Source organism: Heliconius melpomene, chromosome 19 (assembly GCF_056956725.1).
Source record: "Heliconius melpomene rosina isolate 202511_hmr_F chromosome 19, ASM5695672v1, whole genome shotgun sequence".
NCBI lineage: Eukaryota > Metazoa > Arthropoda > Insecta > Lepidoptera > Nymphalidae > Heliconius > Heliconius melpomene.
In genome coordinates, this window is record NC_140407.1 from 10,296,869 (window position 1) to 10,311,401 (window position 14,533).

General features: G+C 31.8%; 1 protein-coding gene across 3 annotated transcripts in view; it reads left to right on the forward strand.

The window, feature by feature from the left end:
* Window positions 1-9,250: 9,250 nt before the first annotated feature.
* LOC146528696 (uncharacterized) overlaps window positions 9,251-14,533 on the forward strand; it is a 70,224-nt gene continuing 64,941 nt past the window's right edge. For 2 of the 3 annotated variants that reach the window (XM_085202819.1, XM_085202820.1), the window contains exon 1: window positions 9,251-11,291. In XM_085202819.1, coding sequence (XP_085058945.1) covers window positions 9,992-11,291 — 1,300 coding nt within the window. In that variant the 5' untranslated portion in view covers window positions 9,251-9,991. The remainder of the gene's footprint in view (window positions 11,292-14,533) is intronic. The other variant, XM_085202821.1, reaches the window with a different exon arrangement.

Consider the following 14,533-nt stretch of genomic DNA (forward strand, 5'->3'; position numbering starts at 1 on the left):
AAAGATAGAAAAAAGATAATGATCTATCATTATGTCATTATGCTACCGCTTGCAATTAAGTAACAGAATTTAATGCAACCCTTTTTTCACTATCGTTTGTCCGATATAAGCATGAAATTAAATTACTCTTTTACAATTTACCAATATTTTCTGTGATGAGCAATGCGATATGAGAGTACATTAGGTGAGTCATAGCGGGTAATGCTGAAAACTCCTTTAAAATTAATTAATTTTATATTTGCACCAAGAAAGAATTATGTGTATTATATCTAGAACAGAATTAATTTCTTTCGATGCTTTCTCCTCGCTCCGTCCTTTCCGCTCGACTATTTGGTGGTGGAAATATTAATATGAGTTTAGTCTTAGGAGTTCACAATGGAAACCGGGCTTTACTATGGCCTCTACCATTCAGCATATTCCAAAATTAGATGAAAACTGACAAACGGAGTGTCCTACCACTTGGTCGCCTCTGTCTGCCCAGCTGTGCATGAAAAAGCGTTAAGCTCATTCTGTTAACTTAACTTGACTTAACTCTTTTTAAAATGTAGTACTTTACTTAATTTGTACACAATTTTATCTATCTTTTGTAAATTTAATCATCCATCATTGTATGTTTACTTTGATGATTTTTATACATTTATATTATATTTGTACGCAAATGAAGTAGTGGATAAATATTCTCTGCAATGTGGAGTGTACTTAAAGCAAATATGTAGCGCTTATTTCAATATTATGAATATTGTTCAAGGAAATTTCTTGTTTGTTAAACATAATCAATGTAATTAAGTGTAGGTACTGGAAATAGAAATTCTCAAAGTCAACAATTTGTTCGATATAAACTTAGTAATTATATTCAGAAAACTACTATTGCAGAAAGATAGATAATTAAAATAAGAGAAGAGAATTGCCTCTTCTACCAATAATACGGAATGAAAATACAATATATACTATACATACATAGCAAGCGCCTTAACTCCAGGCGGATAAAATTACGTTATACATATAGAAACAAACACAAATCTTTAAATACGATTGGCTTCTATAAATTAATGTATACTACGACTTTTTTTATCCGAAACAAATAGCAGTAAAAAGCAATTGTCTTTGTGGTTTGCGCTCGGTCTTTATTGCCGCGCCTCTAAACTCCCCACACATTCCCTTTTTAGACTTTTATCCAATGGACACTGGAATGTTAAAATTAAAATTTTCTGTTTAATTATATTTAGAACACTAAATATTATCGTTTATATTTTGTAACTTCCAGTGCTTCTTGCTATAATAATAAAAAAAACATTAATCAATATGTATAATTTATTAATCAAATAGTAATAACCACAATAAATTTCATGTAAAATTTATATAAGTAATTTTTTTATTGAAATTGTGCTATATTACTAATTTCCTTGACTGTTTATTTAGTGGAAAATATATTTTGTTCTGTTTGACGTAGGCAGTCTGACTGAAACCGTCAAAGTGACGAGGGTGTAAAAGAGATTCAGGCTCAAATTACCGTATCGTTTGTAGATAAAACACTTTCCTTTCGTAAGGCTGATCGAGTTTCTGATATTGACGTTGAACTTATTATTAGACAAAATAGGTAACATTATATTATGTTAAAGAAAACAAACAAAGTATTTTTTACATAAATATATTAATCATTGTGGCACAGTGTGATAGCCTCCTACTGTAAGCGCAATAAATGGGTTCGAGTTCGACCCCGGATTTAAGCTATTTTACTTTCCCCGGTCTAGTAATACAAAGCATAGTGTTAAGGCCGGTCATTCAATATTTAATGTCTGAAATCCGAGCGGAAAGTAGAGAACGGAGTATTCGGACCCTAGTTTCAAATCTAATGTTTTCTAACCTTTAAAAGATTATAGAATAAAATTTTAAATTTCAAACGCTTCAGAACAAAGATAAAGCATGACATAGATATTTTGATTTGATTTTTACATCCTATATCTTATAAAACAAAGTCGCTTTTCGTGTCTGTCTGAACTTTCTAACTCTTCTTCTTCTAAACCACCCAACGGATTTTTATGCGGTTTTCACCATTTGGTCGAGTATTTCTCAGGGAAGGTTTATATATAGTTTATTATTTGTACATTCTTATGTAAATTAACATAAATACGATAAATGTGTCTAAACTCGTACCCGTTGAGACACTTTCGCGCATGCGCTGCTTTAATGGTAAGTACTACATGAAAATAATATACTGGAGTATTGTTTTTCTTAATAAGATCTACAAAAAAGTCCGCGACAGCATATTTTTATCTTTTAAGGATAACGTGTAGTGATCATATTTTTGTCTAAAAATAGTAATTTCAATATATTTTTTATTGTGAGGGATATTTTTCCATAATGGTATTAATCTTTATCCTTTAAAATACTTTATTAATTTTCTACGTTAAACGAAGATAAAATTTGCTTTTTACACTATTTCGAAATTGCGAATAGTTTTAGAGAAAAACGCATTTAATTGTTGACACATCACGCCGTTGACTCATCAGCTGTGCCGACTTAAGTTTTACTTATCCCTTACTCTCAGCATATAAATAAGTATATTAGTTACGTTGGCCATTTAATGTAGATCAAAACTGTCTTTTACTGTTTTTTCATTTTAATAAGTACTTTAGAAGTTGTTACAATATCAAAACATCCTTGCTGCGAAACGCGCCCCGCGACGTTTTGCTTATACAAGCGCGTCATGAGCAGTCATCGGTGGTTCAGTGGTAGAATGCTCGCCTGCCACGCGGGCGGCCCGGGTTCGTTTCCCGGCCATTGCATTATATTTAATTTTCCTCACAGGCAGTCACGTAGCGCTTGCTTTTCATCAGGGACAGAATACCCTCTTCAGCATTAACCACAAGCTCGAAAAAGAAAAACCCGCCCGCTATAGAGGCATAGCAACGAAGATTTAGATGCGTTTGCACGTATTGGATAATTGGAGTTGAATGTATTATTTAAGCGCGATATATTTGGTTTCACATTTTTTGTAGTAGTTATTAGTAGGTAGGTTTTTGTTTATAATTTCTTCCGTTTAAAAATAGTCATTTTACTATCTAAAAATAGTCATTTAAATATATTTTAATAAGTACTTGAAAAGATTAGTAGCACAGATTTAAAATTACGGTACCTACTAAAAATTCCTTGCTGTGTAAAACAATTGGAAAATCCTTATTGAAACTACAAAAATGCGGGTTGCATTAGGGTTTAATTAATTTTCACATTATCTTAAGTGCTTTGCAAACATACATTACATGAATAATCCAGTAGTTAAAGCGGGCGAAGCCGCAAGAGGGTCGCTAGTATATGAAAAAGTCAAGTATATCTTTGACTTCACCTAGATCCTTCTTTTTATTTGTTTTTTTTTTGTCTACAAGTAATAGAACTATGAGTATTATAAAGTAATATTAGGTCAATAACTGTATTTAAATTGATATTTTCTGATGAATATTTTTAACTTATTTCCCTATACTTAATAACATTAATCTTATTTTAAATCCATTATAAAAACCATATTTTAAAATAATTAATTATACCGGTACAAATAATATTATGACATATATGGCTTATTTTATTCCAAAACTATCAACGACAACTTGTTGGAAGAATTCCAAATGACGGCTATTGAGTGCACAATAGTCACGATTACTGGATAAATTAAGCATGCCTTTCCACGCTCAATAAAATTCAGAACACGTTTCGTATCCGAAAGTTCCGAAAGGGAAGTTATATTCACGCTTATTTCTGAAAATATACCTAAGTTATAACAGCTACTTGTACTTAAATATTAATTAGTATAATATTAGGATAATAAAGTAGCCGTATTTCGTCATCAGGCTTTAAAATGACGTCATCAGCATGTTTTCTAAGTGGCTAGTTTACATTTATAAATAGTTTATTTTCATAATATCTAGCCGTCATTTCTTTGCGGATTCGATCGATTCTCTCTTGCATTTATGTTTTTTTTTATCATATCCATATATCACTGTCAGGTACGGCTGTCGTACGTTGATTACATATATATATGCACTAACTTGTAGTACCATCAATGTAAATACATTATTCTTGTTGCTTTACGCTTTTTAGATCCATTTCTTTCTTTCTTTCTTTCATTTGTTCACAATTGTCTTTATCTTCTCAAATAGTGATCAATAACTCGCTTTATCAAATAGTGATCAATAACTCGCTTTAGATACATGAAGATAAAGTATATAAGTATAAAGTTTAAATTTTCAAGCAAAAGACAGCAAAATTAAAGCTCTCACAACATACGAGTACGTCCTGTTTTCTCTTCAAACAAGAAGCAGCACAATATCCGTACAAAAATTTAAAACTCGTATCAATTTTGCTACTTTTCTATACTTGCATTCAATATCTTTGCTAAGCATCCTTAAATTATAATATTAGTTATGCAAAAATAACTAAAAAATGTTCTTAGGTACACAAAATCAACTTTAAAATAGAAATATACAAAAAAATATGAGAAAAAAATAATGTCGTTAAATATTGTTTATCATAAAAATAGTTTCAGTTTAATTCATTTTTATTTCATTTGGCTGCATTAAATTTTAGGCTTTAAATTTCAATAAAAACGCCAAATTACGGTTGAGAAATAAAGATTATTCAAATTAGAGAATAAATTTCAATACAATTGTCCTAAATACCGATTAGCAAGTACAATGTGATATTAATACTTCGAAATTTCAAAATATATCATAGAAGCAATAGAAGTTGGGCTAGTCGCACCTACATAGATACATATACAAACTAGGTTAGTACACAAATTGTTCCTCACTTTTCAAATACAGCTATCCCTCTTCTTTTCCTTATATCAAAATGGGATAGACTCATGATGAAAATTGTTTGCTTGACTTGAAACAGCACGGTTTTATTGCGTTAGTATTGGTTTGGTCCCATTCGAAAATTTAATTACAACAAGCTGTTTTTAGTAAAAACATACACTCGTAAATAGAATTAAGCTTTTTGTTTCTCTTTGACCTTAAAAAAATCTGCTTCACGCTGTATCCCGCACACAGCAGGGTAGGCAGAGGGAACCTAATAGTAAGACACGATAAGACTTAGCCTCGACACCACAGCGAAGGAATTTTTATGAATATAAAATATATTTTGTTAGTAGAGATGCACGCATAAATAAATTACCAACGCACAATTCAAGCTGATAAACCTAAGATGAGTTTCACCTTTTGAACACATAAAATAATAAATATAATTATAGTTCACTTGGATTATTAATGTTTTAGTAGTTTCTTTTCCCTTAGAGTTTAGCCCAGAAGAAGTGCAAAAAAGAATACACCTTGACTGGGCGGCATTTGAGAAGTTTTGTCACATTTTCTAATAGTCTGTTCCACAGTGCCTAAAGACTTCAACGTATAGGACAATTCAATCACTAAATATACTATAATTAAACATATAATATAATTAATATTATAATTGATATAGTTGTTATAATTTAATAACGTAATAAAGCGCCAAACGTATGGACCTGATTATAAAATCTCTGAACTATAAACATTTTGTATGGAAAACATAATAAAAGAGATTTATTCTAATGATTCAACATGTAATGTTGTTACTGTCATCAAAATGTAACATACAATAACTTCGATAATAGTAAGCAAATATAATATTTCTATCAAATCGGGTTTTCCATTACGAGGCGAATCTAAATGAATTCCTTTTGGCCGCTTGTTATTCAATTCGGTGAATACATTTCGCATGTCTAAGTGGTCCCCGAATATTTGGGCATCTGGAGATATTATATTCATCCTGTAACCCGATTATGATAGACGTTTTACAATTTGAATATATTTATGACAAAGGAAATTATAATTTATTTTGAACCATCTTCTTTTTAAGGTTCCGCACCTCTTAAAACAAAAAAGAATCCTTATAAGACTACTTTGTTTTCCGTTCATCCGTCTGTTTTTACTACCAGACCCTAAATAAAATATTCTCTTAATAGTCCAGTACAAACTTGAAGTACAATAATTTACAAATATAATAAATAATTGCCAAGTTAAACTTAGACCTCGAATTTTATCTGGAGTGAACAGAACAGAAAATGCACCCATACAGATCTCCCATTCTTTTGTCACTGGAATATAGAACGACGCATTATTTAAAATTTAACTTGGCTTTCATTTCACATTTTTGTTTTTGATAGGATATAGATTAAAAATAGTATAGTATAAATTTATATTCATACAAAAATTCATACACTAACCTGTATTTTTTACACTTCTTTTGGCGCATATTAAGAATTCGTTCATGCATACTCCCTTGAGGCACATTCATATATCTATAACGAGTATGGCACAAAGCAGGTGTTTATTATTGGAGGTAGTGTCACATCATTTAGAACCGAAGATGAAGACAAAAGAACATCATTTGGAAGTAAGCCAAACAGTGGCAAAGAAAAACCATTCCGTTTACACAAACACACGTTTACACCTTAACCTTTGCAAATGACTTTTTTAAATACCAAATAAGTAATCTGTGAATTTGTTAGAATATATTATGAATAGCTTCACGTTATATCCCGCACACCTGCCAGGGTGGGCCATGGGAACCTGGAACCATGGAACCTTCTCATAAAGATACTTCCGTTCCTCATTTTTCGCCGAATTCTGGATTCATTGCGTGTTGAGTGGTGCAACTCTACGTTGCACTTTGTCTTGCCACAAATTGGTATCGAACCTACAACCATGATGTTTTTGACTGGATGAAGCGATTTTGATGATTCTTTTTTATTTGAAAACTTCCCGTGTAGTCTGACAGATATTCCACGAATGAGATTGAAATCAAAAACAAGTGCTGTCATATGATTTAGACCAACAATTCACCATGGCCTCAGTTATATTATACAAATATGGCTTTATTATTCATAAATTATATTTTAAAGTAAAGCCTAAAATAAAAATGTATATCATATTTTTTATAGAAAAATCGTTGTTCATTTATCACTAATTATCTATTACCTACACCTGACGTCCCCTAACACTATTTATCAACACTAATGGTCCCACAAACGGTACGTGCACGGCTAAAATAAATATGATGTAAAATTATGAAAATATAATAATATTAAATATTAAATATAATATAAAATTGAAATATTTATTGATATTGCTATATAGCTAGTTAGCTACTAGTTCCTGAGATCAGCGCGTTCCACCTGACCCAAATATTAAAGATCATATTGAAAAAAACACATAAAAATATCCGTTTATGGGAACCAAATCATTTCGTTGACCCTTTTTTTACGGTTCTTGCACTCCCTGGGGTTTCAATTCGTTATAATTTCATCACGATCTTGCACCAGTTTTTTTTGTTTTTATTTTTCATTATTATTATTATTTTAAATGAGTAACATACAAATATATAGATAAACATATTTTTTCAAAATTGACTTTTATTATTTCAAAAATATTCGTGGGGCCGTTATGGCGCCTGTCCACAACCTGTCACTTTTACAGCCGCACGCTTATGCCTCTGCGCCACGACTCGCCTGTATTCTAATATTTTTTTTATTAAATTGAAATAAGAGTAGCTTTTCTAAGCTATAAATACGGAAACTCTTAACATGAATATAAATAGATAAATGGATATTATAGTGAAATTATAGACTAAACTAGACTGGCGACAATGACAATCACATTCTATCACTTGTCAAATACAAAGGACGAATGTTGATTCAGTAAAACACAAACAGCAAGCGTATGAAGTATTCTTGAATAAACACTTGACTTTATCGCAAGCCGCCTGACATAACTCGACGAGCAAAACTACAGCAGTGAACTCAGGCTAAACCAATATTTGCATTATAGCTGCGTTGAGGCATTGTCATTTGTCTATCTTTTGCTTAAGTAAAAGATAAAATTTACATTATTTTTTCTTTCAACTAAATCTATATATTATATATGTATATTAACTAACTTATTATTTAATTATTGTGTTTATTTCACTTCATATTATAAGGAGAAAATGGAAGTAGTTTACTATAAATATGAAATTTTTATTACTTTTTTAATACTATTGTTAGAAATCGACGACGGAAGCGGTTAGCGTTTTTAAAATAACAGGAGATACATACCGTCTATATGTTTCCAACGTACTCGGATAGAGGTTCCACGTAATTACAATAAGTGACATGTATCACTCAATAACGACACTACACACTAGATACCTTCCAATCAGAGCTTCCTACTAGAAACTGTTCCCGTTTGACACAATTCCATTCCTTTTGGGTCTTCTTTACCTAAATCTACCCACATTTACACAAATATGCTAACACTACATTTTGAAATATAATTACGCAACATTGCAAATATTTTCTTTAAAAAGGCCAAGAGAGAGAGAATATATTCGTTATTTTCAGTTTGTTAAATTGGCGTAATTAAACGCGGCAATTTCACATCGAACCCACTACTCAATGCCTTTAAGTTTTCGGCTAATTTTTCATTAATTTCCCTCTGAATCAAAATATTATGCATAACACTTTGCACAAACCAATAAGTACAAGTTAAATGAAAATTTTAATCAAAAAGACTACGTAATTTAAAGTCAACAAATTGTAACATAAAAATAAAATCTCATTGCTGTGATCGTTATGATAGGTACGCTTGACCGCCAGATTGTAAAATTCGAGATTGCCGAAATGCCTTTTTAACATTTTAGCAATAAAAATAGCACTTTATTTTTATTGCGATAGAGCTCAATTTGATTTGAATATGAATGGACGTCATATATGAACGTTGCGAGTCCGTAACGTAAGTTCGTATGCAGTGACCACTAACACTTTTTATTGCGTCTACATATGATTTAGGGCGCAGTTAAATATATTATGTGGGTAGTATGAACGTGCAGGCAATTAAAAAAATAATTATTCCAAAATATATTATAAATTTCATTCATTCAGTTACTTTTTCTCATTGCTTAAACAATAAATGCTTACTTTGCTAACATAATATTTAAATATTATTATTATTAATAATAATATAAGTTCAGTTTTTTTTGTATATACCCACCTACCACAAAAACTAAACACGACAAAACTAAAGCACGTGACAATTACAACAGTGTTTGAAAACATGCGCTAAGGTTGCCAATATTCAATGCTACCCACGTGTTTGTAAAACGATTAACCGAGCATACCATAATGAAGCGACATTGACAGCTCCTATCGTAAATGTTATTTAAGTCTATACTAATACTTTAGATCTGTACGAACAGTATTAAAAGGCGGGTGGTTAATGGCGGTGGTCGCATATGGTCGCTTCGTGGTCAAATGAAAACTGTGTCAGTGTGAACAGTTGCGTGGACGCAGATTATGTTTGTTACGCATTCTAGGTTCAAGGGGAGCAGCCAGATTGCCGACGCGTTTCACTATTTATAGTGCCTCGAGTCTATTTAGCAGTTTGCTCTCAGTGCAGATATGTCCGGAGTCGCGAGTAATACCCACGCTCAACTAAAACGCGGGTCGAAAACTAATACGCCGGCAACGAGAACAGTCGTGAACGAAGAGATCGTCTGTTTAGACGTTCACAATTTATTACATAAATTAATATCGCGCAAGATCGTTAGGCGATGTAAGAAATGATTGTTGAAAATTCTACCTCATACTTATGCAAAAGCTGCTACTTCGAGCACAGTGTGGTCGCAAAACATTACAAAAGGTGTGTTAGTGACAGTGCAGTGACAGGTGTCAGTTTAATTAACAATAAATCATAGAAATATGATCGAACGTTACGATCACTTACGTGTACGCGTGTGTTGAAAAACAAAATTGACATTGGTGCTATTTTAAAGTGAATGCCAAAGAATCGTTGGAACCGTGCCAAATTGTACAACAGCTGACTGTAAACAAACGAATTAATATTAAGTAATTATATTTTCAAATTTGTGAAATAATATTTTTAAAGTATAAACAAATGTCTGGCGCAAGTAACCGGGCAAAATTTGCAAAATGTCGCAAAAAACGGACTCGAGTGATAGTGATGGGCCAATTATAGAAGATAACGTTATTCGTATACAATTGCGAAAGCCTAATCAACGAAAATGGGAACTGCGGACACGAAATCTTTCACCCAGCATTAAATTTCCAATAATACAACTGTTTGATTCTGAAGGAAATTTGTTAATTGAGACCAACGATGATAACATATCAATTAAAAGTTCCGATTGTAACGAACCATTACTAAAGACCAGCCAGTCGCTAAATGAGAAAGATTACAGGCATATAATTAGAAAACACTTAATTCATAAACATAATTCAATTTCGGGGGACAAAGTATTTACACGTGTCTTCCGCAATCCAGTAGAAATAAGTGATAATAGCGAAGAGAAAAATAGCAGTTATATAATAAAGGACAGTACTAGTATATCAAACATTCCAAGCAAGCTCACAGTAAACAACAACTTCCATAATTTGCAAATAAATAGCCTCGACACCACGCCTTTCCATTCAGAAGGGCCGAGCGAAGTGAGTAGCTATAAAAGCTCCGACAATGAGACTTACGAAGATCTTGTTTCTAATGATAAATTATCACAAAATGAAGCTGAAGTTATTGAGATTATTGATTCAAATTCAAACTCGATTCGGTCCTCTACCATATCTCTAAACAAATTCGAAGAATATAATAAAGGCTCTGAGGAAACGGAAAATGTATGTTTAGGACTTCAAACATCACAGTCATTTCATGATACAACATTGTCAGCTGAACTGAAAGGGTGTCATTCTTTACCGCGCTCAAACTCTGACGCCCTATACAAACGCCCTCAAAATAAAGTCTCCTTTCTTAATACTTACCTGAAAAGCTTGCCTGCTCGCACTGGGTCTAATCCAGATTGGCTTGCCTTACACCTACGTCAAACACTAAAACCAAAGTGCACGAGTGAAGAAATAAAATGTAATGGAATTCCAAATTTTAATTTGGAAGAAGCTTGGCGATTTAGTAAAACTGAAGAAAACACTTCAGATTACGATTTCATCAATGTTCCGACAGATATAGCCGCCGATTGTGAAATGAAAAAGCGTTTAAAAATGTATAGAAGAGGTATATCAGAAGTAGAGCACTGTAATAAAAGTACAAGTGTGTTTATAAAAAAAAGACGACATTCTGTGAGCGGTGCCCCGCGAATTACTCGGACTTCTTCATCTGAGAGCGTAGACGAGGCTGACGTAGTACTTAACCGCTTAAAGAGAAGAATACTTAAGAACAAGTTAAGAGAGAGACGGCGCGTGGTGATCTCTAAATCTTTTCTTAGTAAGTAATATTTCAGTTTCATTTAATATAGGTATATAATATTAAACAAAATTGTTACTAACATATTATATAGGGCTATACTCAAAAAAATAAACTTTTGTATATCTTTTTTTAACGCCGTCTTCTTACCAGAACAGGGAAATAAAAAATAATTAATTTCCTCGATGGGGATCGAAACCACAACCGCCACATTTACAGTCAGATGGTGTACCGAAACGACCGCACAATTTTTTATAATAACTTTTAATCTAAAATTAATATATTACAACGCTAAAAAGTAATATCAAGAAAATATATTTTGAAAATATACTCAGCATCTTTTTATACTCTGTACCATTATGATGCCTTTCATTAATATTCAGTAAGGTGTTACTCATAACGAAAATAGGTCTAAAGGGTCCATAAATTCGCAAAACCGCTAGCGCGTAGGCGAAAACACCTTTATTTTCATAATAATAAGGTCCAGAGGTATAGGAAATATTTGTAAAGTTCTTAGTTGTGTTAGCATAAGGCTACACTCCATTATCCACTGATTTATGTCGGGCAGCTGTTTGCTTCGGCTGTCATATAGTTCGTTAGGTAATAATTGTTACGTTAAATATGAGCATATAATAATAATTAAAATATTGTGAAAACTTTCATAGTAGGTAAAGATGACCTGCTTACATTTTGTTGTATTTATAAAACGTAATATACGTATGGTGAGACCAATCGTGGCGATGGAGCACAAGCGTGTGACTGTAAACGTAACATGTTGTAGATTCGATTCCCATTCGAGGTAGTAAAATATTTAATATTTTCATTTCTTCGCTCTGGTTTCGTCACTTACCAGTGTCTTAATTTTTTTTTAACTTTGAGTGTCTTAACATTAGGATCCCTAGGCCCTAGCTCATTAGCAAGCTGAAAAAATATATACGTATCTAATAGAAAAAAAAAGTGCCAAAAGGAAATTTCGATGATTAGGTACTCTTTTCTTATGTATTCGCCCCCTTGAATATTGCATTAAATCACACCCTAACAAGCCAAAAAAACCTTATTCCTTTAAAAAATTGACTCACTTCTTTAATTTTCTTTCCAAGGTAGTCCTAGTTTATGTTTAATTAAATTTGACGAGCAACATACTCGTATATATCATCGCTGTTCTATTCTCTTTCAATGTCACGGTCACATTGCTATACGAGATAGCTTCCGGCAGCTTCGTTTCTTTTATTTAAAAATGAAATAATGTTCATAAATTATATTAGAACAAAAAATAATTAATTAGTTTTTGAATACTGAACCTATAGTTAATGTAAATTGATCCCTTATACATTATCCAGGGGTGTCCGTGTCTACGCACCCCCCGGGCTAGGAAAACCTTGTATGGAGACAGCTAGCTATTACTAGCAGATACGATACTTGATGGAATTTAATCTACATCCTCGTTTACGTGCTCGATCAAAATCGGGCATAACGAATCCCTCTCGTACTCTTTTGTTTCATTTTCACTAAGACTTCTTTTAAGACTTCGAAGACTTCTTTGTATTTTAATAGCAATAATCGCATATTTAAAGTAACTTACATTTTTTTCATCAAGTATACTTAAACTCTTACTAAAATAAAATATTTATTTAATTTCATGGTAAAAATTAATTTATTTGTCCAATAAATTACCACCCCACTTTTTATTCTTTACTGTGATATACAAAGACCCAAAATAGTTTAATAAAATCCCTAATTATAAAGAAAAAGTACGTGTCTTTATAAATTTAGTTAAATAATATTAAGTTATTGATTTTTTTATTGTTCTTTTTAATATAAAGCGCCCTATAAGAAGGTCTTCCTAGACCGACCGACTTTATTATTAGGTGTTTTAGGATTATCCATTTATCGCGGGACACCTCTATATAAATATATACTTACTGCAATTATTTATATCTATTATAATATAATATCGACGTTATTCATTTCCTCTTATTTTAGAATGTGCATAAATTTATTTATTTAGATATAAGGCTTATGAAACTATTATTTTTACGAACTAAATCTTAAAATCGTCTTAAGCCGAATTAACTTTTAAAAGCTCTCTATAGGTAAAATTGAGAATTCCATATTTGTAGATGGTGCTGCATTCATCTAATGTTGTTACGCCATCTATGTAAAATAATCTGATAACTTCGATGTTAAAGGCTTTGTTGCTAAAGTTTAGCCCTCTAGTGGTTATTGAGACAACTTCGTCGTATCGAAACTGGCTTGTTATTTTGAAATTTACCCGCAGAGCTGCTTAAATTTATTGGAGAAAAACAATAATTATAAATTGTAACTATAAAAAATATATTCAGTGCCACAGATCATATAATGTTTTGTTTAAATACAGTCCTATTTTATATTTGCGACAGTTTCTTAAAATTATAATCATGCATTTTATATTTATATTAATTATATCGTATTTATTTTAGTAATTATTCGTAAATATGTAGTACAGATTTCTCATCTTTCACAATTCGGGAAAGTGGTGGTAGTAATGATGCAGGACGATGGATAAACGTTATATTTTTTTTATTTTTGCAATTCCATGTACAAAAATAGATTTTCAATTTTAAGTGCGTATGAAATCTACTTCTTTCAGATACATTTTAATTTTTTTACGTAAAATTATAAACTTAATTATATTTTATTTAGAAAAAAAGGCAACTCCTTTTTTTCTAAATAAAAGTAATTTGTAGTAAATTGTAGTTATTTGTTGTAATTTGCTTGAAAGCGGTTGAAATATGCGATGAAAATGTAGTGTAGAAGTCACTTCGCAGCGAGATAAATCAAAATAATGTAAAGAATAGTACAGCTTAAAAAGGTATACAAAAAATCGGCGACCGTATATGTCTATCTCGTAAAGATAATTTATTTAAATAAGCATACCTACTGTAAATGTATTTTAGAGTACGAGAGAAATTTAGATTTCCACCATTAAACACGCAATGCCTCCAGAATTGGGCGAGAAGTGGTGAGCAGTGTATCTTAACACTAGGCCGGCTATGCCTACCCTATTCTACCTACCCTGCTACATGCGGGATACAGCGTGAAACTGAAAAAAGAGAGCAATTTAGATTATTACATAAATAATCGTGTAATCCAAGCAGGCGCGCAAATATTGGGATTTGTAACTATTTCTAATTTTATCTACTAAAAAGGTAGATATGTGCCTGAATTTGGAAAGCGAAAAAGTATCTAAACATAAAACGCTTCAATGAGATCATTAATATCGA